Below are 25,636 nucleotides of genomic sequence, written 5' to 3'. Positions count from 1 at the left end.
AAAAAACATATTCAACACAAAACTAATTTATTTGAAGAACATTTGAAATGTATTATTTCTCTTGTCAAGCACATCTTTATCCATGGCAATCTTGAAGACAATATGAACTACAACCCACTGTTTTGTTTTTCCCCAATCAGGATAAATTAATCTGTGGGATTCTGATAATGCATCATTGACTTCAGATGTCTTTTGCTAAATGGATGTAAACAATGTTCACTTGAACCACATTATATACAGTTCATGTTCAAACAATCACATATCAATATATATATTTGAGTTAAAAAAAAAAAGAAGCTACCACATTATTCAAACAAATATCTAACTTTAACCAGTATCAACCAGTCAAACTGATGCATCCTTTTTCAAAGATTACAGTACAGATTAATTAACACCGAGACAAACTCAGCATCTGACTATTTACATTAATGTTCCAATATGTGAGAAGTTCGTCTATAAATAAATTACAGATTCAGAGCAACATCCATGCAAGCTTGAGGGCTAGCAATGAATCGGTGGTCCTATATGATCAGATGAGCGGACAGCCATGGTTTGGCACTACATGGAATCCATTCCGCGTGAGAACGAGGTGGTGAAGCCAAGGCCCATTCCCCTCTGGGTGTGTGTCTGAGACCGAGCCATCTCATACTGAACGTCAAGGTTCCTGAACATCTCCTCCTGCTTTTGAAGAGTCTTCAAGCCTTCATCATTAAGTGGTTTGGCAGCTTCGGCTTCATCCTCTCCCTGCATAGACATCGAATGAAATTAGAGAAAGTAAAGATTAGAAATCTTAAAGTAGTGTAATGAAGATTTAAGCGCGGTATCAAGTACCCATTTGTTAATAAAATGACAGTGATACTTACTTTAATACCCATTAGTTTACGGAATTTTACATTTTGGTTCTTGTTTCCAAAGTTTAGCTTCTCCCACAACTCAGCTGTCTGGGACTTGTCCTTAAAAAATGATAGGCATCACGTTTTCACAAATATGAAAATACTGTACATTTCCGTTTCAACAAATTGAGGAGGAAACACTTGGTATTCATAGAACTGGTGGATAAGTAAGAAATAACAGCTACATCCAATCTTACCCCCTCCTTTTTTCCCTGCCATAGCATTTTCCTCTTTTTCTCCTGCTCTGCAAACTTCATGGGGTTTACAGCGGACGGGTTATAGTAGCTGGGTACAGCAATACCAGTCTCTGCCAGTGTTCTTGCTTGAAGGGCTGCCATTTGTGCTGCCATGGCTATCTGAGGTGTGACCTGGGTCCCAGAGGCCAGGAGAGCTGCCACATTTAGGGCTGGGCTTGAGGTGGCCACGGCAGCTGCAGCGGCTACTGCTGTAATAGGGGCGGTCACTGGAAACAAAAAAACACAGACCAGGATCTTAAGTAACTGAATCTTGACTGAAATAATGAAGGTTTTTAAAACTTGGCACAATAAGTGCTTTTCACCTGCAACTATCTCCTGCTGCTGCTGTTTCTCGAACATGTCCTTCTCCTTCTGCTCCTGTAGTTTCTTGGCTCTCTCCAATCTGGGAAAAAGAAGGTTATGTTACTCTTTTGGTTTAAAAGTATATTTTGCAAATTGCTCTTTACCTAAAAGTGATAACATTACCTGTAAGCAAAAAAAAAAAAAAAAGTAGCTCCATATGTTAGAGACATCAGCCAGACTTTACATATGTATTTTTGAGCATTCTTGCCATTATTTATTAGGGGACAGCAAAGATTTGAAAGGAAATGAAGGTAGCGAAAAGAGGAGTTACATGCAACAAAGGTCCCCGGCCAGACTCTAAATGTGGACATTGAAATGACATGGTCAGTGTCTTCGTTACCTAGACAACCAGTACACCCAAAGCCCCGATCACCATTTTATGATTCCTTATTTTCGTACCAATGTGGTTTTATGAACAACAATGCTCTCTGGCAAGTGCAACATGGATGAGAAGTCAGATTACAGCCAAACCCAGTGGTCTAAAACTTTAATCTGAATAACCTCAGGAATGAATGGTGGCTGATGGTGAGTTTTAAATTTATTTCTCTGTTTGGTTCCATTCACAAAATCTAATCAGTTTTTTTGCCTGTTAGCCATATCATTTTCTTAAAATGATGGGCATTAATAGAGCAGTACAAGTTAATAGCTGCTTTTACACAGATGCAATAAGCACCTCTGCCATTTCTCGGATTTGGCCAGAACAGAACAACCAACCATCTATATTGTAAATGCCATGTAAGCTGTTGCCTTGCCTTCTGGCCAGGGCCTCTTGTGCATCCATAGCTGTGTTTCGGCCCCGGAAGGCAGGTGGATTAACAGACCTGCTTCGACTCTTTCTGCATACTTTCTCACTCCTTTTCTTTCGCTCCCTGATGGAACCAAAAAAAAAATAATTAAATTAACATACTGTTAATAACAAGCAGAATAGTAACCATGCACTACAAGAGTTCAAAAATACTTAATTGCCCACAATAAACACTGTGATTTCCATTAAGCTCACCTGCTCTTACTGCGGCTTCTGCTATGACGGTGTTTAGTTCTGGAACCTGAGCGAGACCTAGCTTTCTTCTTCCGGTCCCGGCTGCGTGAGCGTGATCGGCGTTTGTCCTTACTTTTGCATTGAGGCCGTCTGAAAGCAATAGGACCCAACAACATGAATCATAGAAATTACTAGCATGAATCATAGTGATACCATACATTTATATCCTTGATTAATGTAAAGAACGCATCTGTGGTAATCACTTGTCGCCAAAAATGCTCCGGCCAAATGACCATTTATCAAGAAACTATAACACATCCTTAATGATTATGGATTTCTATTGGAGTCATTAAACATGTTAAAAGACCTGCTGAACATATTCCAGCATGCAGTTTTTCGACCAGTCTAACCTCTCTCGTGAGTGTGACCTTGACAAGCTCCGGCCCTTGGACGGCCTCCTGTCTTTGCGTCTGGATCGCTCCTCTCCATTCTCTGTTGAATGTCTCTCAGCCTCTTGTCGCTCGTCTGTTTTTCTGTGTGATTTCGATGGCTTCTCGGAGTCCCTCTTTCGTGCCTGTTTTAAGAAGAAGTTGTCTCTTTCAGGAAAATAGTGCAACAAAAAGAGTTAGTACCATGGCTTATGGCAGTAGGTATGAAATAAATGTTGACAAGTTGAAAAAAAAAATCCTTGTCATTTAAAAGCTACTTTCATAACATACACAGAATGTATTTTTGTAAAAACAACTGCAAGTTTGTACTGTATGCACTTATTGAGGGTTGCTTTGGATAAGAACTTGAGCCAAATAAATGTAATGTAACAATGTAATTCATCAAAAACCAGCATGTTTGGAACCTCTCACAACTTGTAATGGTATGCATGCAAATCGAAAGATCTCCTTCCCCCAGAAAAAAATGTGGTTTGCAGGTTCAGCTATTAAAAACTATTCAATGATACAAATTTGAAACCAGTGAGAGGTGAAAATAGGGATGGGCATCCAACTTACTTTTTACAGCTTCTATACATACGTCATCCAAATCATATATAACACACAAAGATAAATAAAAAGTGAAAAACATGAACATTTCCTCAAGTAAAATCATGCATTTCTACAATGCATTTTTTGGTCACATTTAATGTGATTTGCCCCAGCTTGTGTCATTTTCTTTATAACCGTCACACCATCTTTATCTCACGTGAACATATTTTGGAATTGGTCTTCATTAGTATGAAGAGCCAAATCATATCATCAAGAAGGAAAGGGGGGATACATTTAAGGACTAATTAATTATAATATATAATAAGTTTAATTATGCCCATCACTAGCTTGAAGAGATGCAAGACTTTTTCTACAAATAGTGTGAGACAAATAGGAGTTTGAATGGCAGATAGTTACCTGTCCCAGTAGTAGACATATTATTTTGCTATGTCAGCAGGGTCTTCTGTTCAGTCTCTTCGTGCATTAGCACGCTGAGTATGATTTATTATAGAAATGTTATCATGTGATCTACACACACGTTATAACAAAAAAAGATTTACGCTTCACCATTTAATATGGTCACAAAAAATGACAGATATCCAAGGATGAATGCTTCCTTTGAGACATGTCAACATAGGGAGGGTAAAAAAAGGCCTCTTTCCATGTGAGTAAGCCCATCTCCATGTCTTTTGTTCTTAACTTTGATTATTGTATAATATTTTACCTAAGAAAAAATACTCACCTCAACCTAAAATTAATAAGGAATACTTAAAAGGCCTTCAAAATGACACTAAATATGTTTCTAGTCATAGAAATGAATTTGTTAATTACCTCTTTACTCCTGCTGCGACTCCGTCTGTATTTTCTGTCACCTGGAAACAGCAGAAAGCAAAGTTTTGACTGTATACATTTTCTGCAGACAAAAACTAAAATGAGGTTGAGAAGAGCCACACTTGGAAAATTAGTCTATGGACACATTAAAGCTACACTCTTAAAAAGAAAATGAATGTCCAGACTTGGAAAGTAACTGTAGTTATAGGTTATCATACTGTCACATACAATGTAATTACATATTAGCAAAGCAACCTCAATCACTTCACAAATATGAGGATACATTTTATTGTTGCTAAATCAGTCGCTGGCCTTTTTCTTTCCACAAATTTAACTAGTAGATCTCATGAGTGTATATACTGAGAACAAATTTCATGCAATGGCCCAAAATATTCTGGCATTTACAGCACTGTGTGGGTTATGCTGCTGAATACTAACGTTTTCTATCCCTAGAGCGTGACCGTGACCGCGAATGATGGTGTTTGGAGCTCCTGGGAGATCTGGATGACTCCATGCTGTGTTTTTTTCTGTGATGAACTGGGGATCCTGTTCTGGTCAAGTCAACAGAGTCATTGTCACTTCCCTGGGGGGAAAAAAAGGATACACGTTTTAAAAAGCCCATCAGATCTCAATTCAATTTTATTTATAGTGTCATATCACAACAAAAGTCAATCTCAGGACACTTTTAGATATTGAGCAGGACTAGAACACGGTCATGCACTTTTTCAGAGTCAATACATGTTCCAAGTCCCAACATCACCCGGGAGCAAGCAACCCTTTAACATTTCAGTCTGTTAAAGGTTTATTTTAGCACCCTATGTCTACCATGACGACGGCCCAAGTTAACAAGCTCTCAATGTCAGTTATGTGCTAGAAAACTACCGTAGTTAGCTAGTGCACTTGCAAACAACCCAATACTGTTTTTCTATCGTTTGCTAGCAGACAAAGGTGACAAAAAGGAACCTTGAAAGTTTAGATGTCCGTGTTGTAAACTAATGTTATAATGATACTGGAATTTCTAACTTCGATACAACATCTTGAAAAATATTGTTATCTATACCATTTTTGAAACCCTTTGTTTGAACATTCTCTCCCTCTTATGCATGATGGGAATTTTCTTTTCCTATTGAAGATTGTTTTTGTTGTCTTATGCCCAGTCTAGCACATTAGAATTTACTGTTCATCCTAAGCTATACATACAACCTTAATTATTCGTTTCAACAAAATCAGTACATGGGTGATCCGATGGTAAGGAATAATATACGAAGTATATTAAGTGGACAATGGGTTATCATCTATACAGACTCAAACAGCGCTTTCGGAAGTGCTACAAATAGCACTATCGTTACGTTGGTCCACTATATATAGTAGCGTTAAACAATCGTAAAAAGGCTAGTTATGTTTAAATGCGGCAGTTAAATCGAAATACGCCATTCGAGTGTCATGACATTGCTTTTTCAAACAAATCAGTTAGCCAATATGCTATCTACATTAGCCAAACCCCACTACGTTCGCCATTCATACTTCCATCAGAGAGCAATTCGAACGTTAGCTAGGTCGCTACGCTAACTGCTAACTAACGCTAACCGCCATCTTTAAAAAAAAAAAGAAAAAGAAAAAGAAAAAACGAAGTATTTCTAAATAGAATCGTAAACCTAAAATAATGCTACTTATATGTCCCTGCGTTTATGTATGTCTTGATTATCGTTATGTAATGTTACCTACCGACATAATCCTGAAGCACACCCTATGTAACACGGCTGTTTTGTTGTCTGTGTAAACCAAACGTACACGGAGTGGTACTTAGCTGCTACTCAGCCGTTGTCTAGGTCAGCAAAGCTAAGTTGACCTGGGTTGCCAGGTTTTACCTCTTGTATCTCCTACATTACGTCTAACGCTAGCATACTTTTATACATAACCCAGGTCGAGCGGAGCGAACACCAAGCAGGGGACGGGGCAGCAAATATGTGAAAATATAATAAGTATTTCAATTTTGACGAGGTAAATTCCATGATATGTAATTACACGGCAATTACTAGAAATACGAGATATTTGATTTTACCACTATGCCTGTAGACTTTTGACGGTTGATGAAGTGGAATAAGAGGAATTGCGCTTCTAGTTTTTTCTTTTAAAACTCAAAATACAAATAAATCACCGATACATGATCTAATCTTTATACCACTGCTGTGAGGTTAGCAGTAACGTTAGATCAGGCAACGTAGCCAACCTGGCAACGCCACAAGGCGCCTGTAGTAATGCCCCGCCCATCTGAGTTTGTACATGGTTTTCTCCCTACATTTAGCCTGTCAGGCAGCACTTCAGTCAGACTGTGCACAGTCCACACAAGCTTCATCAATTAAATGGTAATGTTTGCATTACTATTGAATAATATTTAAATCTGGTATGTGGTTGGGTTTCACTGTTGCCAATTCAAAGGCGGGAGGCATGATTTACACGTTGACCGAGATTGAAGTCGTATCTGTTAGACACAACTCAGGGGAAACTTGCACGGCCTATTTAAGCAACCCGCCAAATTCTAACGCTAGCTAACACTGTTTTGTCGATTCTGTGTTTCGTAGCTGTCTAATTATTTCAGTGGAATGGTGAGTTACTGTCTTTCAATTCGCCATCGCTCACAAATATCAGCAGGTCATCTTAAATGTTGTTGAACTATAACGCTCAACTGAACTACTAGCTTTAGCGTTTTAATACAATTAAGGTGAAGTCAACGTGCAACAGAACTGTCAACTTAGACGACATGGATAATGTTGGCTAGCGCGTCTAATTAATCGCATTTCAAGTAAACGGCTAGTAATGAATCAATTTGAGATCATAGTCTAAAGATCACATTTCCTCTAGGAAAACTAGCTCCACGACATGGCGATGTGGAGCGACGTTGAACTTCTGACCAACGAGGATACAAACACTGTCCGTTTCGGCAGTGTGTCAAGGGAGGAGAATGGTAGCGGCTTGTATCAGGTGGATACACTGGTCAAAATCTCCAATGCTAATGAGGTAATGCACGTCAATATTTACATATACTTTGCACGAACTCGAATATGCTCTTGTTATCTTTTTTTCTCCATATAAAGTACTACAACAATAAGTAGTGGCTCCATAAAGTACATTCCATCACTTTACTAGTAACAGCACTGAATGGATGGAAATGCTGTTTTTTGCAGGTGCAGACAGAGCCACGTCTCTCCTCCTCCAGTGGTGTCAACTGGAGCATTGTTGTTGCTGACAAGACAGTTATCCTGTTCGACCAGAGCTATCAGACCATCCTGCTGCTTCTTAATTTTGGTATGTTCCTCCTCTCATCTTCACCCTCTTTACTGTCTTTGAGATGTCAGTTTGAATGACGTATGTGGCGGCACACAAATCAGCAGGCCCAACATTTTGTTAAGATGACCTATGGGCAGTGCTTTTTCTGTTGATGCTGCATGGATAGTCCAAACTAAATCACTTTGAAGGTACTGTAACAGTTCAGTCACATGCCAGATTTCATCATGCCTTTCCTGTCAATGCAGTTTGACCTTTCTGGGTAACTATTTTTATTTTTTTCTCTCCAGAAACTGATGTCGATGCCATTGATCTATGCCTGGAAGGACAGTTTTTGGTTGTCTGTGAAAGAAATGGAAACCTTCATTTGATCTATGTTCCACACAAGAGAATCCTTCTCACCAGGGTATGGATGTTGTTATATTTATAAACGTTTTTCTTAAATAAGTTTGAATCGCATAATGTGTGTTCACTTGTGTACATTAACATAATGTCATTCTCTGGGTTTGTAGGCTTTGGTAGAGAAACCGTCGAGTGATGATAAGAAAACATACCGTTATCTCATCATAGATGAGGACAAGGCATCCACAGGTAAAATTTCAACTTGAATATGAGAAATGTCATGAAAAATGAAGATTCAATGTTGACTTGAAGGAATTTTCTAACTCTTACACATTTTTTTAATGTGAATCTTTTCTGAATGGTGTGTTGCCACTTTTTTTTTTATAGGGATGTACCATGTCTTCCTTCTCATTGAGGACGGATTTTTCCACATTACAAACCTTGCTTTAGCAAAGATCGAGACAGGTATGAAAACATCATGTGCAGTAGAGTTTTTTTGCAGACATTGCAGCGACCAAATTAAATATGAATTATTCTCTTGTCAACACAGCAATTGAAGAAATGAATCTGGGAGCTTTGAAAGAAGTAAGTTAAGGCAATCTTCTTCCCATGCAATCACAAACTTCCTTCTACAGCAGAACTGTAATCCCACTTTTCTCTCAGCTCCAGTCGATCATCAAGATAGACTTCTCGTCCACTAGCGATTACCATGACGAGGGATGCAGTACAGGGGTGATGTTCAATCTGGGTCCTGATATCCACTTAATAATCGGGGTCAGTGTTTTATTAATTGATTTACCACCTACATGATGGTTATACATGTGAATGATAGCAAAATTGAAGATGGTACTTCAAATATTTATTGCTTGCGATACCTTTTTATACTATGTCTGATCTTCCTGCATGTAAGCAACCGATTATGTTGATGATTATGATGATATTGAAATCAGTGTTTACAATGATGTCTGTGAAGATTCTCAGTCATCCAGTTCATGGTAACCTTATCATAGGCAACTGGACTTTCTTTAGGTTTTTTTTTTTTTTAATGTTAATCATGATATTAAGACAAACTTTACATCAAGCTTAAAATATTTGCCTAAATAAAACCTTTCTATGAATGGTGTTTACTCCTTATATAAAGCAGGAAAATATGTATTTTTTATGTAATTTGTCACAACATATCATCCTCACAGGGGGATAAAGAAAACATTGTGACTCACTGGACTATGGACCCTCATCAGGCCAAGATGTGCCTTGCTCACTCCATCAACAACAGCTTAATTCCAGGTAAAGTCTTGCCCTAATGTTCATTACATAAATGCACATTTGCTAATTTGCCTAAGAATAGATTGTGTGAGGGTTGTAACATATATTCTCCCTGTATGTTTACTTCAAAGGTGTGAGGAAAATGGTAGTGGTCGAAAATCACTTGTATATTCTTGATACTGAGGTGAGTTCAGTGGCATCACCTGTAGCTGTTGGATATACCATTGCATGAGGTCCGATCAAAAGTATTGAAGCTTTGTGTGTTTTCCTTGGCTTCAGGATACGCTGAGTCTTTGGGACCTACATTTCCTGGTCATGATTCACTGTTGGCAGGATCTTGCCATTCTTGACTTTGAACTCACCACAGAATGTGGCCCTGCCTCCATGGTGGTGTATGTATCCATGTATAATCACATACTGTAGCTTTAAAAAAAAATATACTAAGGAATGTGTATCGATTAAATAATGTTGAAAATGTTAATGAGTCTGTGTGTATTACAGCCAAGACAAGGGCAGCATGAAGATGATTACGCTGACAAAACAAGACGGATGCCAGGTAGCAAAACGACTCCTCTATTGAAGAAACGGTAACAAATTATCTCAAATTCTGTTCTGAACTCAATGTGCTGGTTTTTAATTTCAGATCAACTCACTGCAAATCCGATTTCTGCCCTCCATGACTGTTTGCTACTCTCTGAACGTCTCCTCCGTCTCCTGTCTTGTCCAGACAAAAATAAACATGGTAAACAATCAACTTATCGTTATAACTTATAAGGATAGATATATGGATATTTCTAGATGTTATGTTATGACTATGTCTACACATTTAAGTCAATTGTTTTTTCTTCTTATTTCAGGATACAATTTATTTAATTGAGGGGATTTGTGAGAACACAGACGGGTAGGATGTGATCTATATGAATATTATAATTATCAGCCATGGTTATTTAAAATATTAAGATGTCTTTCTTTCCTGTTCTTCATCAAGTAGTCGAGGGGGCCCCATATCTGCTGCTGTTGTCAGATGCCTCACAGAGGCTTTGCCTGAGAATAGGTACCTCATTTTAATTGGATACATTCCCACATTAATGTCAGTTCATGTAGTCTTTGTCATGTCGATATAATGAGTGTTTCTCTATTCTCAGGCTTAGCAGACTTCTTCACAAACACATGTTTGAGGAAGCTGAAAAGTTTGCCATCACATTTGATCTGGATTTAGAGGTAAGATTTTTAAAATTCATGTGACATTTTTGTGGTTCAGATTTTTTCTTTTTCTCCTCTGGCCTCAATGGACATTGGAATAAATTTGATGGCTATTTTACCAGATAATTATGATGTTAGAGTTTTTTTTAATTGTTACTTTAGAATGGCAGTGCAGCTGGTTGAAATTTACTACCTTAATTGGGGCTATACACAACTGACAATACTATTTTTGTTCAGCTCGTTTACAAGGTGAAGCTGGACTTTGTGCTGGAGCAGCTGGCCTCTGCATCGGTTGGTGGCTATGGACAGGATGTGTGGTCTGAACTTGTGGAGGAGGCCAAGACCAACCTGATGAAGATCACAGTCAGTATAATCTTAATTGAAATTCAAAAAAATATTGCTAACTTAGTTTGTCATAGCAAATTAAAATGTTTATCCAGTATTAACCCCTCACTAATACAGGTTATTTTTTTGTGTATCCTAGGATGAGCAGTATGTGGTTGAATACTGCCTCAAGGCTCCGTGGCCGACCTTTGAGACGGCGGAGAAGATACTAAAATATGCTGCCACACAATACACCTCCTTACAGATCCAAGAGGCCTTGGCCAGGCTGGCAACATTCTGCAGCCTGCACGGCCCAGAAAACTTCAAGTAAATTCAGAGTCTTAGCGGTCTCCTGTGTTGTACAGTAAATGTTCCTTAATGTGGTTTGTTCATGTCCACTTATGTGTTACTTTAGTATGATATTCTGTCATTGGCAGTGGCATCGCCTGGATCGAGTTTCTGAACTGCACGGACCATTTAGGAGACATTCTGACCCACCTAAGAGAGGGAGACATGCGGGGTGCACAACTCCTTTGGCTCAGATATGAGGTAAAGAACAGCTTCATGCCCTTGTTGGAACAACACTGTGAGAAATATCATGGTGTCAGGGTCAGTAATGTTGATGTTTACTGATGGGTTTTGCGACAGGGACAGATTGCAGCAGACTTTGATGAGAGCAAGCTTGAAGCCATGCTCAGAGCTATTCCAGAGGACCTGCCATCCCAAGACCTCTGCCCTTGGTTTAGGACAGTTTTTGTCCCTTTTGTGAGGAGAGTGCTTCCAACAGGACAGGTGGGACTTGTTCTCTCAAGCATTAAATACTGTCATCTTCAACACATGGTGCCATGTTTTCACTAATGATGTTGTTGTTGTTTTTTTCTATTTTCGGTGTGACCATAGAAAATCCTGGCAAGATGGCTGGAGCAGAGGGCAAGGAATCTGGAGTTAACAGAAAAGGTAAAGAAATAAAAAAAAGACCTTGACCACTAAAGTAAAGTAAAACCATGCTAAATTCATCATAATATATTATGGTATTATGTATCAATCACAATATTTGAACCAGTGATTATAAATGTAATATGTTGCTCCAGGGTGCTTGGCCCCAGAACGGATTGGACCTGGCTGTGGTTGGACTGCCTTCTCTATGGACATGGATGAAATCTGTAAGTTGGCGACATTGTTCCCTTTTCTCTCCGAATGTTTGTGCCTTCACAATCATGATTTACCTGCAGGTGGCAATTATAAATGAATTATTGTGACCTTATGTGGTCCATGATGTATTTCTTATCTTGTTTAAGGATGATAATTATGGTGCAGAGGCGGTGGAGAACCTCAAGTCCCTGGTGTCCAACCTCCGTCAGCTCCTGGCCCTCTACCGGAAATACAACTGCAGACTTTCACTGTCAGTCTTTGAGAAGGTTTGTCTGTTATTTAGGATATATTCTAATTACATTTGAGTTTCAAACCCGTTATCTCAAGCAGGAAACAAATGTTTTATCAACCTGCAAAACAGAAAAAAACACTTTAAATTGAATTAATTATCAAAATAATTTAAATAATCATTCTTTTAAGTACATTTTTCCTATCTTTATAATCTCTTCCCTGTGAATTTGAAAGGGAAGTGAGCGAAGTGTTGCATTCTTCATGCTGGACAAAGTGCCCGCTCCAGAGCTGATTGCCACCGCTGTAGAGAGCAGTGTCCTGCCGTATGCCGAAGAGCACAATATTCCTTTTGACGAGCTACTTCTACAGTACATCAAGGTGAAACCCCGCACTTCGAAGCCCACTGGGAACATTTCATTTTATAAATGCCTGATTATAAATGTTTCTCCTTTTATCTCCACTAGGATCTGCTAGAGCGCTGCAGTTCTCAGACCACAACACTTTTCACAGAATGGGAAGCCAAAGCAGTGGCTGTGCTGCGGTGCATGACTAATGTTGATGTAAGTTTCTGTTACACCATATACACACAGACATGTTTACACACACTCATTGACAAGCTGCTGGTATTTGCACTTAATGTGCACTTAATAGTTGTGCTTTTAGATTTTCTTTTATATATGTCTGTAATTTTGTGATATATGTTAGTCTGTCATGTTGTGTGTTGTTAAGTTGCGACTTGTATCCCTCGGGATCAATTAAGTATCTATCTCATCCATCCATCCATCCGAGACTGGGAGAATTTTTTTGGGCCTTCAACGGCTCTCAACATAGTGTCGGCTGTGTACTGTTAAATTTATTGTCCTGTACAGCACTTTGGTCGATCGTTTGTTGTTTTAAATGCTTTATAAATAAAGTTTGAGTTGAGTTTAGTTGAGCCTGCAGCTTGCATCTTACAGTGTAAACATTGCAAGCCATGAGCTATATACTAAGAGCAAGCTCTGCCATTCAGCTTTGTCATCAAAGCAAGGAGAAGCTTGGAATACAACACACAGCTCAGGTAGACATTACTCCACTATATCTTTACATACCAAATAGTAGCTTGCTGCTATATTAATGCTGGGAATTTTGTGTATTACACCTTTTTTAATTTCAGTGAAAAAACAGCAGAATACAAAGAGTCAATCAAATATATATATTTTTAAAAACGGTAAAGTTTGTTCTATGATTTGTGAAATTTCACATTTTTGTATTCCCTGCCAGCTGATGGTAGATGCTGTGTTGGAGATCATGCAGAAAGCTGTCGTGCCCTGGAGTAATGTGGTAGAAAAACTGGTTCAGCAGTACCTAGAGATGGATGGACCAAAGTATGTATACATTGTCCTCATCCTAAATTTTTACGAGCAAATATGTTATTAGCAGTTTCTATATAATTTTCTGCTTACTCATATATTCCCCAGACAAGAACTTTTAAAGGAGAGTTACCGTTTGATGGAGATCAGGAAACTTCTCAGGGGCTACGGGATCCGCAACTTCAACCTCTCTAACAGCACTCAAATTATGGTAATTTGGTGATGATGAGTACATATGTGACATCTGACTTCTGTTATGCCTGCCTATGAACTTCTGTATATTTTCCCCAGACACTGATTAGATACATCCTGAAGCAAGACTTGCCAATGTCCTTGGAAGACTCCTTGACATTAGCTGAAGCATACAAACTTCCAACCACGCAGATAAATTACTTGTATCTCATCCAGCTGATTGGCCGAGGCAAGGTATGCTCAATCACATGAAGACAGGAAATCACCAAAATCATTTGTGTCTTTTTTTTGTTTCCACGGCATATTGATAGGATTTTTTTTTCTGCTGCTTTCAGACAGAGGAATGCATGACTGTCCTGAAGAGGCTGACCTCTGCTGAGGCAGAGTGTGTGATAGAGCGTCTCACATCCTGGGCTCGGCTGCAGCTGGAGGACAAAGCCCACATATCTGATGAGGTATGGGGAGGGGAAATGTTCTGTGTCTGAAATAAAAGGTAATTTACATGTTATGTGTTTGTATTCTCAGCTCCCAGATCACGGCATCCATATGTTGTTACATTTTAAGATGGTTTTAAGAATTGGAGCTTGTTTTTGCTGAGATCTGATGGTGTCCAAAGTATAACTGCACTATGGCAAGAATATATACATTCTGGCATTTTGTATGTCTCAACGTTCTCCGTCTCTTTCTCTGTTAATAGCACAAGAAACACCAGATGACCATAGCTCAGGTGATAGTGGAGGCTCTGAAATACCTGTCTATAATCCAAAAATGTAAGTACTTACTTTGCTCCGTATGTCTATGCCTCTATTCCAGCTCTTAAGCTGACTCGAGGCTCTGACCTCCATGTGTTGGATGCTTTAGGCCCTCATCAGACAGTTTTTCAGGTGAAAAACAAGAGAAAATCAAAAAGCATCGGATGAGAGCAGTGTGCAAGCCATTCAGAAGCTGAAGGCATGCAATATTATTCAAGGGCTTTTATAGCCTTAATATGGATCAGTGTACCAAAACTATTTCTTTAGCTCATGAATTACATAATCCAATCATAATTACTCTAAAGCCTATACTTATCTTTAAGTATAAAGATTTGATGATATGCTATTCATGCGTAGTTTTTTTATGTTTGTTAAATTTAAAATGTATGTTTCCTTGCGTTGGAGAAACAATGTGTTGACTGTGGAAACGAGATGTTTATTTCTTATCTTTCTTATAAAGTTTTTTTTTTTTTTTTGCCTAAGGGAAGAGTTAAAATAGGCATTGGTGAATCCCAGAAATCAATGGGTACTAACAAAATTAAGAAGAAATTGTGGATACAAACAAAGGGAAAGAAATGCTTTAAACATTCCCCTGAATACCGAGTCATACAAGGTGTCACGCCCTCTGCAGATGATGCTCTTAAAAGCATGGAGTGTGAAAACAACCTCATCATGTTCAAGGCGATCGCCCACCTACAGGTGAGTTTCACTTAACAAATGTTTTAAATGTTATTATTTCAACTGTTCTCTTATATTTCTTTTTAACCTGCAACCTCTTTGTGTCACTTCAGGAGGACTTTGATGTTTTCTTCACCCCCTCCAACTATGAAGATCCAAACATCAGAAAACAGATCCAGGAGCATCACATCACAGCCTATGAAAACACACGTGGCCGCCGTTCATCAAAGGGGAAGGCTACGACAACTCCAGTTGTGGCTAATGATCCCGATGGCAAGACCAAGACCATCTCCACAGAAGCTGGCCTACGTCGTCTGGGAAGGCAGCTGCAGCGCACAGAACAGGAGCTCTGGTCTGACTTGGCCCTGCGAGCTCTGGGAGTGGGCAAGGTGGACAAGGCCCTCAAGATCCTCAGGTTTGTGTGTGGATGCTGTGCCCTGTGGTCTTTTTTTTTCCACACTTGAGAAATGTCTTAGAAGTTTCTGAATTCAGACTTTCAGCAGCCTTGTCCAGTGAGGCATGATGGAGATTCTCCTATGTGTACTTTGTCCACCCTCTTCATGTCTTCAGTGAGCTGTATGAACACCACTACAACACCAGCACAGGAAAGGTTTTGTTCACTGCTGCCAAGATGTTATGCCAGATGCTGGAGGCAGACGTGCCCATGGTGCTTCCTGAAGACATGGACTTGCCAGCAGTCACCCATGGTGTGGCCTGCCAGGCTATCACTGTGTGCCACTCAGGTAAAGAACACACAAAAAAATCAACATTATATGTTGGTAAAAATAGCTGTAATCTGAATTAGTGCTGGATTTCTAATTTAACTACTTGATTAGAGACTTTGTTGTTAATTTGTCACGAACTTGCAGTTAAGAATTAATACACATTTTTTTAAAATTGGACTGGAAATGTATCCTCAGTCTCATCTTAAAGAAATAGGTCATCCACAAAATCACCATTTGTATATTTATTACTCCCCCTGAAGAACAAAGAATCAAAAAATGTAAAAAAAAAAAAAAGTAAATTGGGGCTTCGTTTAACAACAGCAAAAGCTGTATTACAACATTGCTATTTCAAACACTTCCTCATAAACACTTTTGTGTTTGAAGTATTCCATGAAACCCAATAAAAAGTATAATTTACAAATCCCACAGACACCGTTTGTGTATCATCTGTGGGAGAAGAAAACATACTTACTTCCAATGTATTTGCAACAGTTTATCTGGTCTTGCTGAAGAAGCCGACTGCCTTAAGGATGACATACTTTGAAAGGCGTAACAGTTCACGAGACACTTCTTTTTCTCTCTGTGTGACCTCTGAGCTCGCAAGGCTGCTCTCTTTGCTTCAAATCATTTGCACAAAAAGTTAATATTATAATAACTGTTGCAGATTTGCTTCTGGACTGTCTGGAGCTTTGCAAGTGCACACGGATAGCTATGGATGTCTATCATCAGTGTCAGTTATCAGACAACTATGGCTTCATAGCCAAGGTTGGTATTTTATGTTTGATTAAAGAATGACACCGTTTACTTCATTTTCTGGTCTATGCTTGATATGTTATGACATCGTATTTTCTGCAGAGATTTAAATCAGTCATCCTATTTTACAAATTAGTATTAGAATCTACCAGGTGAAAACTTCAATAGAGGATTTAAGTAATAATAGTACATATTGTCTAAGAAAGTTTTGAAGAGGAATTAAAATTGATCAATGTCTCCCCTATACATCCATCCATCAATTTTCTACCGCTTATCCTGTATTTAGGGCCTATACAACGTTGTGAAATTAACCAAAAGCATAAAATACCTTAAATTGTATTTCAATTGTTTTGATGTCACAGGATTCAACCTTGGAGACAGAAAAAGATCAACATGGTCAGTTGAGTTTTCAGGATGTGTTTAGTGAAGATTGCATTGTTCTGGACCCAGTGTCCGTGCTTCCAGTCCAGTATGAAATTACCAACTGCCTGCTGCCTGTTTCTCTGGGTAAGATGCTGAAATGAATCATCTATTCAATGTCTATTGAGGATTTAATCACTTTAGGTGGTCTACAGCTGTTCTAATGGATTACCAATCTTGCAGATACCAAACTGCACCCACTGGACTGCTCCTGTCTGGTACACTGCTCATTTGAAGATGGTATGTACTTAGGTTTATATTGAATTCTTTCTTCTTGAATTTGTAATTTTGAACGTTTTCCTTGCGTCTTGCCGTGCACACATACAGGTTCAAACTACCTGCGGCCCCTCCTGGGTCCCCTGGCCAACATGTTGCAGATGCTAGAGGAGTGCAGTCAGCTGGAGCTGGCCCTCAGAGTGCTGGTCAACTCGTACGGCAGCTGCCTGCAGCATGTCACCTCTAATGTTATGGACATAAAGCTCAGTGTTCAGGTATGGCTGCCACATATCCAGTGGTTCTATCAGTGCCATGTGTTTCTGGAACATTTTAACTGTTATTATAGCTAAGTAACATGCCAGTGGGGCTGAATCAAAAATATTTAGTGTTGTTGAAATGAAAGTGTCACAACTGTAACTCTTCTTTCAGCTTTATGATACCCAAGAGCTTAAGAAGTACAATTTGTGCTTGAGTAATCTTCGAAAAACAACAACTTCCTCTCTCAATGCTGTTGCCGTGGCCCTCTTGAACAAGGTGAGTCTGCTGAGACTGATGTCATGACATCACGAGAGGGTAGAAGCAGATTGTTTTAGTATATTTGAACCGTATCTCTATTTTCTATGGGCTGCAGGTTTTCAACTGGAGGGTGGTCGATTGTGATCTGGCTATTGGACTCTGTACACTCCTCTCCAAACCAGAAGTTTTCAAAATACTGTGGAAGGTTATTGACAACACCTGGCAGAACTATGACAAAATCTTGGTAGGCAATATGATCACTGTTCTGAACTTTTTTTTTTTTAATAATTAAAATGAAAGAGAACGAGCCAGGCTTGGAATCATAATGACTGTTCATTTTTGAGATGAGCCATGACAAAACATCACGCGGTTTGATGATGTAACAAGTACACACACCACATCTCCATTGATGTTTTTTCAGTAAATGTAATCTGCAACACTTCTCTTTGCTTATTTCAGGCTGTGGCCAGGATCGGGGCCAATCTCTGCTGCTTGTACGGCGAGGCAGAGGAACAAGAGAAGTTTCTCTCTGTCATCACTGATGCTGAATGGGGCATCAAGCTTGGCAAATTGGAGGTGTGTGGATAAAAGCCACTTATATTTATATTCACATCATACTTATACATTTAACGTGAATTGACGTCGACCCTGCTTGCCCCTGCTCTTCCACAGATATCCATCCAGCCGGTTTTCCGTCAGCAGCCTGAGATGAAGATAAGTCTGATCCCTGATCTGGTGAAAAACAGGAGGATCACCCCAGACATTATCCTCCAGTTCTGTGGGTTAGTTACTCACTCTTCAATCTATTTCAATGCACTTCATTTTTAGGTCCAAAGGTCTCCCAGAAGGTATGCAGGCGAGTATCCGTTTCCTCCCTGTTCTCATCCTCTCCTTCTGTCTGCAGCACCTTCGGTCTCGACCGTGACGGTGTGATCAACCAATACATTACCACCTTACTGCTGCTCCAAGAGGATGAGGATGGTGTAGGTGACGCAGGCACCGGCCAGGAAGAGACGCAACCTCTGTGTCACAAAGACGCGCTGGAGCGAGTACTGCAGATTATTCCAATGTTGCACAACACCAGCGAGCTCACCGACAGCCTCAGAGCTGCCATATACAAGGTTTGTGCATGACGGACAAACTAGAAGAGGGAGAACTTTAAAGCAGCTTGTTATTAACAGGAGTGCTTGGTGTGGTCTATCCTTTTTTCCATGAGCAACATTTCAGATAACTTCTTTTACAATACAGCTATTTGTAAATAGAGTCCTTAGTTGATGGTAATTGTTAAACATGAAAAGCTATAACCACATGCTTTCGTAAGGTTGCTATTAAATTACACCAGCCTTATTATTTTCTAGTTGCCAGTCCAATTACTTGAATTTAGCACTGAATCACTGACATACGGTACTTGGTTCGGCAATGGCAAACAGATTCCAACTGACAGATTCTTTTGCCGTTTCTATCCCAGATGAAATTTAAATTTCACCTAACTCAAAATCCCTTTCTCAAACAGCTCAGCCCTTACAACTACGAGAGAATCGAAGTTGTGCTGAAGATCATAGAGGCTGCAGATGAGAATGTGACAAACTTCTCAGTTAGTCAGGTAAAAAACAACACACACACACACTTTTAAAATGAATAGTTCCTTGTCTTCGAAATTGTGCCGACTCACAACCAGTGTATTTTAATCCACAGGCAATGGGCCTCCTTCAGCACCTGAAGTCCTACAAGCGTAACTCTCCTCCCTCAGACGTGGAGAACACGTATCTTCTGGAAAACGAGCAGCTGCCAAACACCCTGTCCAACAGCAGACTGCCCTTCCACCTGCTTATGCAGACCAAACATTACTGGAAGATTATTGGTGAGTTACTTGCTATACCTGTCTTATTTTCATGCTTCAGTATTATTGCTGATAAACTCAAATTACTCTGATTGCATTAGATCTGCCTATTGGTATCAGGTGGAATCCAAAAGGAAGAAATTATGAGCTACTGATGTTATATCCGATATTTTACTGTTAGTGGAGGATGAAGCACTTTTAACTGTATTTGCCATCTTTCTGTAGTGTCAATTGGCAATTCTGTATATTTATTATACATTATTTTTGATGTATTGATCTCATGTATGATTTAATGTATTTATGTTAACTGAGGAAACTAATGTTGTTTTTTCTGTTTAGATCCTGAGCTCAATGAGGAGACATTCCCTACACTTCTTCTGATCAGCAAACTGATGAAGGTAAAGCACACTAATCTACAAAAGTAGATTACCATGTATAATCACGAGAAAACATAGATGTATCCATAAAGTTTGACTGTTAATTGGGTTAAAACATTCCTGCCTCTTTCCAGATGAGCCTTGACAAGTTATACATGGCAGCAGTGAACCAGGTGTTTGAGGTGAAGATGATGCCTTTGCTCTTAGAGCGGAGGAAAAAGGGTCAGGGTCATTGCTACAATAATGACACTGTCGAAGTGGCCAAGACCATGATGAAATACATCCACTGCATCCAGAGTCCGGAGTGGGCGGCTGCCACGGCCCACAAGATCACCCAGGAGCTGCCACCAGGTGGGACCTGCAGATATGCAGATAGGTCGTGTGTTTTGTCTCTATGTACTGATTTGTTTCCTGTTCTCCACAGGCCACGAGAAGACACAGTCTCTTAGGTTCTGTTTGGCTCTTGGAGACGCTTGGCTGAAAGATCCAAACCTTGAGGTCAGTTGTTAGGATTATCACCTACAGAAATGATCTCTCACATCTTTATCTGGTTATTTTTTTTTATAAACTGGTTGTTTTTAATCTACTCTCCTCTAATCCCGAGCAGGAGGCGGCGCGGGCCAGAGGGGAGACCTTTCTGTCCAAGCTGAAGCTGCAGTTCCAGCGTTCGGCCACTGGGAATACCTTGATAACTAGCCAGCTGAACAGTCCCGAGCATGTGAAACTGACTGGGATGCCAGCCAGGCTCATAGTGGCCCTGTATGAGCACAGCAGTGTGGAGCAGCGATACAGAGACTTGGGAGGTCAGACTTTTCCAGGTGAGCATGCTTTGAAACCGCAGCGTGCTGTAGAAGCCGAAGTAAAGCACATAAGAAACGGTTTGTGTGCTGAAGATGGCTACTGGATTTAAAGTGTGTTATACCGTCCCTTTTGCTTTGCTCTTGTTTTTGTGGCCTTGTATTGTTTTACTATCGGCTTTAAATGATTTTCTACTTCTTAACACAACACTATCCAACAGTGTAATTCTTTCTAATTGGATCAATAACTCTCTGAGCAGATATACATGCAGTGGTTAAGGAAATAGCCGCCATCACCAGTGTGGATCTCCTGAAAATCCGTAACATGATGTTGGAAAAATGGATCTGCAAAACGGGCCCTGCCGTCACCAAGGTCCGTCTCTGAGCTTTACACCATTTTAATTGGTTAATCACAGTTTCTGTTCTTACAGTGTGTTTTATCAGTGAGAGTCCATTGTATCGAAATTTGATCAACATTTTTTTCATTGATAAAGGATATCAGTAATCATGACTGTATCAGCAACATCGAGGAGGACCCAGACTTAATGAGGTAAAGATGAAGGTTTTTTTTTTGGCAGCATTTTGCTTCTGAATACCCTTTAATTATGCGTTTTAATGAACGTTCAATAAAAAAAAATTAAAATTAAAGGTCTGTGTCCTATTTCACTTTGAGGGATCACTGAGATCAATTACTTTCTGTTGAACTACAAGAAGTCAGTTTGTATCATTGGTATTTTTATGTACACTACAGCACATACAATATTAAACAGCTGCCTCTTTATTTAGAATCCATTCTTTCCCTTATTTGACAGCCACAATGATCGGGTAATGACTTGTATCGGTAAAAGGTTCATGTTTATTTGATGCTCTCAGGGTGGTGTACATGCTGCAGTCGTACCCCATGGATGAGGCTGTCCATCTTCTAAGCCCTGTCCTGTCTGCCAAAACCTGGGTCAGTAATACATCGCAGCGAGTCATAAGTGAACAAAGTGTCCAGTGAAAGTGACTGATTTATTTATTTTATATATCCTCCTTTAGCCCCTCAGCACTTCTGGGCCTCGTCTGACCTTCTGTCATCGGACTCGAGCGCTGCTTTGCGTCGTCCGCCTTGCTGATTCAGACACTCTTGAGGCTCAGTTGATGATCCCCAGGAACAAGATTCAGTAATAGGACTCCAATAGTACTGGTGAAATAATGAATGACAAATTAAGGGGTGTGTATGATGGGTTAATGTTTCTGTATTTTATATTCCCACGCAGATCTTACCTAAAGTGCTACATCTTTGTCTCTCAACTGGAGGCATTAAACATCCCTTACACGGTGCAGTCTTTCCTCGGTAGTCCTAAAGAGGGCTTGGTTAAAGGGCTGTGGAAGAACCACAGTCATGAGCCACAGGTACTTTCTAACTATTCCAGCTAGTAACTTAATTTTAGTCACACAAAAACTCCACGCAGAAATACTGAAGCACCCATTGTCCTTTCAGGCGGTGCAGTTGGTGGCAGACCTGTGCTTGGAGTACCAGGTGTACGACCCTCAGCTGTGGAACAGTCTGCTTCAGAAGCTGCTGGGCTTCAACTTGGTGAGGGGACCGGGAATATCTTTCTATTCACACAATTAGTATCTGTTTCAAGAAGTCACATTCACATTATTGAAAGCAGCATCTCACACATACCTGATCTGTCTTTGTGAAATTGGGGGGGATATTTAATAAAGACAGCTGGCTTATGTGTTTTGAAATAAAACCATAATGTGTGTGTGTTGTCCTCCCTCAGATCAACGACCTCCAGAAGGTGCTAGAGGCAGTAGTGGCTGTGCCTGCTCTCTGGGAGGTAATGTTCTCGTTTTTATGGAAATGCAATGAAATGGAAATGCAAATGATGTTGTCATCTCCTCTGTTGCATCTGACATGTTGCATTTAAAGCAGAGTAAGATATGCTCCCAAAGTGTATGTGATAAATATCTTCATTGTGAACAAATATCAGAAAAAGACTGTAACCTGCACCGGAGCCAAGACTCCGATAGTCAGACAGTCACAGTTATTTAATAGTGGCAGTAGAGATATGAAATGCAACAAAGGCTTTACAACTGGAACAGGAGTGTTGCAGGGAAATTATATGTGACTTATCCGCTAGCCCACTGGAAGTCCCATTGGCGCAAATATGGAGCCAAAAATCAGAACAACTCCAGCTACCCCTGCTACAGTATTTTTATGGAGAAAGAGGCTGCAAAGCAAATTTAATTGACTTTATTTTCTCCACAGATTTCCAGTTTCGCCAGGACCTGGAGGAGTACGATACTGGCACCTTTTGTCTCAGGTACTCTGATTATATGAGTGAATTGAAAATGAGTGACTGACCTTAATTATACAATGTTTTGGTGGAATAGTTGATGGTGAATGAAAAACTGTTAATTTCTCAATGTACTCAGTGTTCAGCATGCCTCTTGAATGATCCTGATCTGTTTTCTCGGTGACAGCTTCTGTTCCTCTGAGACCTGATCAACATGCAACACTCTACAGGACTTTTGTTCTCCTCCTCAAGTACGCTTTATTTATGCTCAACCATTTACCGCCAACTGCTCTGCATGCTACCTAAGGACTATGTAGAACTTAGAACTGCTAGTTCTAGACCATAAACATGCAATACATGCATTGATATGTTTAACTGCTGTGGTTACTTAAAAAAAAAAAAAAAAAACACACTGCATGGCAAAGTATACAACCGAAAACTTAAAAAATCAAAAAAGGCCATGGGTGTGACTGTTTAGCCATTTTGTGACACCGTTTCATTCACCCAGGTTTGATTTACTGAATGTTCATGGAAAAAGGCAGTGACAACATGAATAATGTGTCTCTCTTCATGTTTATTCCAACCATCCTGCCATTCACCTTTCTTCCCAAGGTGCCCTTTCCTGTTGAATCTGGACCTGATAGGAATTGCTAATCGCTTTGCACAGTTCAATCTGCCAGCCTTCGCCCTGGGAACTCTCCTACTTATCCCCTGTGCCAATAAAAAAGCTCAGCAGATCCAGGTGAATACCTCCACGTCCACATGTGAGAAGGAACATTTGGAAGATCTGTATCTTTTTAAGCCCTTGTTACAATCACACTGTCGCACTGTTTTTTTTTTTTGTGTTTCCAGGGTTTCCTGTCGGTGTGTAACCCAGTCGCTGTCCTCGAGCAGGTGGAAGAGCTCATGAACACCGGGGAGTTAGCTGGAGTTCCCTCACAGGTTAGATGGCAGTTTAGGTTAGATGTGACGTTCCACTTTTTATACCACTTACATGAGAAATGACATTCCAAGTGCTTTCAAACTGATAATTGAAATTCTTTTTGCTTACACTCAAATGGACACTTATTACTTATTTCAGTGCAAACAGTTCTGTCAGTGCTTCCATTTAAAGATTGTTAAAGCGGTAAAGCTGTTACTCGAACTAGTTAAGAGGAGTGTTGTGGTGTGAAAATGTTAAATGTGTTGTCTCAAAATATAACATAAATGTAGACAAATAAGGGATGTCTGGTGCATTGAAACATTTGCGTTAGCTTTCATTATTATTGTATTAAATTGTACTGTATTACATGATGGCACGATGTCCTCCATGACTCTTCAGATCAGGGAGACTGTATTGACTTTCGTCAGCCAAAATGGACAGCACCAGAAACTGCTGAACACCAAACACTTCAAGCATCTGAAGCAGCTCATTGTGTCGAATGGCCAACCTAACCAGGTCAAAGAGTCGGTGGAGTACCTGATCAGCCAGAACCGGTACGTTTTTGTGTGAAGGAAGCAACATTAACATTTCTGATCTTGGTGAGGACACATCCTGTGTTTGACTTTTCAGATAACTCATCACTTGAAAAGGTGACTGAGGTTAACACCTGCATAATGAGATATTGCACGATAATATAATCTTGTGCATGAGGATATAACGCCCAATTCTTTCGATCTGCTCTTCAGTCAGGACGATGCTGACTCACTCACTCATGATTACATGAAACACAAGGAGCTTCAAAACGGGGGGAAAGGCTGACAAATTGCTCAACTTCACCGAGCTGCCTGGAGGTAACGGAAGTCGATATTCTAGACCCAGTATAACGGTTATTTACATTTAAGTAGTTGAATTCATCCGATTGCCTACATGTTATTATTTCACCATTCATCAGTTTGATTATTGACCCAATATAGACACAACATAATAAACACAACAGACCTGTAATTCTACATTACTTTATTTTTCAGGAGTTTCTCAGCGTGCAAAATAGAGTTTTAGGATGAAGTGACACTATTTCTGCAGCTGTATTTATGTATTATTTCTGTCTCTCTTGGGCTGAGATGCAATATTTGCACTTATATCTTTCAATTGTGCTTTTTATTACTCATTGTGTAGCAGATTGTTGGAAAAAAACAAGAAAGACCAGACAATCTTGCAGTTGAAAATAAATGACTACCATGAGTCTAAAGTGAAATGAATATATTTCTGTGAGATGAAATAACTTAAATGTCTAACGTATACTATGTAAAATTAGCTAGCTTGCTGTTGCCTATTTGACTGTATTTCAGAGGCTAAGAAAGTGTTTCTCTGTTTTGGTGCATTCACACAATTTAATTAAAGTACTACATTTTGTATTCTTTGCTCCTTTTTTATATTAAACCTCCATTTTAACTAGGTTTTAAGATTACTCAGGTTTTGTTATTGTAAAAATAAGTCACTTTCAACTTTGTGAAAAAGATCCCTCCCCCAGCTTCTGTGTTATTTTTGCAATATTTCTTGTGTTATACTGAGTCATACCCAACTTCCCTTTGTGTATAAACGAAGAGCAAGTATAGAAATGTATGGCAGAATGTCGACTGAGTGGGATATCAAACAAATGAGTTCTGTTTGCCAAATCTATTATAAGAGTCACATTCTTTTTTTAATCTTTGGTTATTTATATTGTTGA

General features: G+C 39.6%; 2 protein-coding genes across 6 annotated transcripts; one reads left to right on the top strand and one right to left on the bottom strand.

The window, feature by feature from the left end:
• Positions 1-10: 10 nt before the first annotated feature.
• Positions 11-6,127, bottom strand: rsrc2 (arginine/serine-rich coiled-coil 2). Of its 3 annotated transcripts, none has more exons than XM_084025832.1 (10): positions 6,005-6,127; positions 4,718-4,862; positions 4,280-4,320; positions 2,882-3,045; positions 2,493-2,621; positions 2,245-2,361; positions 1,453-1,532; positions 1,091-1,356; positions 864-953; positions 11-744 (listed from the first exon to the last, which is right to left on the bottom strand). In XM_084025832.1, the coding sequence occupies exons 1-10, from the start codon at positions 6,008-6,010 to the stop codon at positions 559-561; spliced, it is 1,224 nt and encodes a 407-aa protein (XP_083881958.1). In that variant the 5' UTR covers positions 6,011-6,127; the 3' UTR covers positions 11-558. The 3 variants fall into 3 exon arrangements, with proteins under 3 accessions (XP_083881958.1, XP_083881959.1, XP_083881957.1); XM_084025833.1 differs by having other exon boundaries at positions 2,314-2,361; XM_084025831.1 differs by having other exon boundaries at positions 1,091-1,532.
• A 688-nt stretch (positions 6,128-6,815) lies between these two features.
• On the top strand, positions 6,816-25,322 carry kntc1 (kinetochore associated 1). 3 transcript variants are annotated; one of them, XM_084023877.1, is made up of 62 exons: positions 6,816-6,885; positions 7,142-7,297; positions 7,465-7,585; positions 7,855-7,970; positions 8,077-8,155; positions 8,294-8,371; positions 8,457-8,491; positions 8,570-8,680; positions 9,100-9,193; positions 9,304-9,356; positions 9,452-9,564; positions 9,674-9,728; positions 9,816-9,914; positions 10,030-10,073; positions 10,161-10,226; positions 10,318-10,393; positions 10,613-10,738; positions 10,860-11,026; positions 11,137-11,248; positions 11,348-11,491; positions 11,600-11,656; positions 11,791-11,862; positions 11,998-12,117; positions 12,317-12,460; positions 12,547-12,642; positions 13,343-13,446; positions 13,540-13,642; positions 13,723-13,857; positions 13,959-14,078; positions 14,321-14,393; positions 15,007-15,074; positions 15,167-15,468; positions 15,624-15,796; positions 16,443-16,543; positions 16,894-17,038; positions 17,135-17,191; positions 17,279-17,442; positions 17,597-17,701; positions 17,799-17,927; positions 18,143-18,259; positions 18,356-18,465; positions 18,588-18,804; positions 19,197-19,286; positions 19,379-19,544; positions 19,863-19,921; positions 20,035-20,251; positions 20,325-20,398; positions 20,508-20,718; positions 20,958-21,070; positions 21,192-21,247; positions 21,571-21,649; positions 21,736-21,860; positions 21,957-22,092; positions 22,181-22,276; positions 22,470-22,526; positions 22,958-23,012; positions 23,173-23,236; positions 23,598-23,727; positions 23,838-23,927; positions 24,307-24,461; positions 24,654-24,758; positions 24,936-25,322. In XM_084023877.1, the coding sequence occupies exons 2-61, from the start codon at positions 7,160-7,162 to the stop codon at positions 24,724-24,726; spliced, it is 6,585 nt and encodes a 2,194-aa protein (XP_083880003.1). In that variant the 5' UTR covers positions 6,816-6,885; positions 7,142-7,159; the 3' UTR covers positions 24,727-24,758; positions 24,936-25,322. The 3 variants fall into 3 exon arrangements, with proteins under 3 accessions (XP_083880003.1, XP_083880004.1, XP_083880002.1); XM_084023878.1 differs by having other exon boundaries at positions 10,164-10,226; positions 24,654-25,322; XM_084023876.1 differs by having other exon boundaries at positions 24,654-25,322.
• The last annotated feature ends 314 nt before the right edge of the window (positions 25,323-25,636 follow it).

Source organism: Eutrigla gurnardus, assembly GCF_963514095.1.
Source record: "Eutrigla gurnardus genome assembly, chromosome: 13".
In the NCBI taxonomy this organism is placed as follows: domain Eukaryota; kingdom Metazoa; phylum Chordata; class Actinopteri; order Perciformes; family Triglidae; genus Eutrigla; species Eutrigla gurnardus.
Note: the sequence above shows the minus strand (reverse complement) of the source record. Positions and strands in the feature narration are given on the sequence as shown.

Excerpts from the sequence above, each read along its gene's own strand:
- rsrc2 (XM_084025831.1), bottom strand. Across the intron at positions 1,533-2,244 it reads CAAGAGGCCCTGGCCAGAAG|ATTGGAGAGAGCCAAGAAAC; the intron begins GCAAGGCAACAG and ends TCTTTTTCCCAG. Across the intron at positions 745-863 it reads GTAAACTAATGGGTATTAAA|GGAGAGGATGAAGCCGAAGC; the intron begins GTAAGTATCACT and ends ATGTCTATGCAG.
- kntc1 (XM_084023877.1), top strand. The coding sequence starts at position 7,160 with ATGGCGATGTGGAGCGACGTTGAACTTCTGACCAACGAGGATACAAAC. Across the intron at positions 7,971-8,076 it reads AGAGAATCCTTCTCACCAGG|GCTTTGGTAGAGAAACCGTC; the intron begins GTATGGATGTTG and ends CTGGGTTTGTAG. Across the intron at positions 17,702-17,798 it reads CCGTGGCCCTCTTGAACAAG|GTTTTCAACTGGAGGGTGGT; the intron begins GTGAGTCTGCTG and ends TATGGGCTGCAG.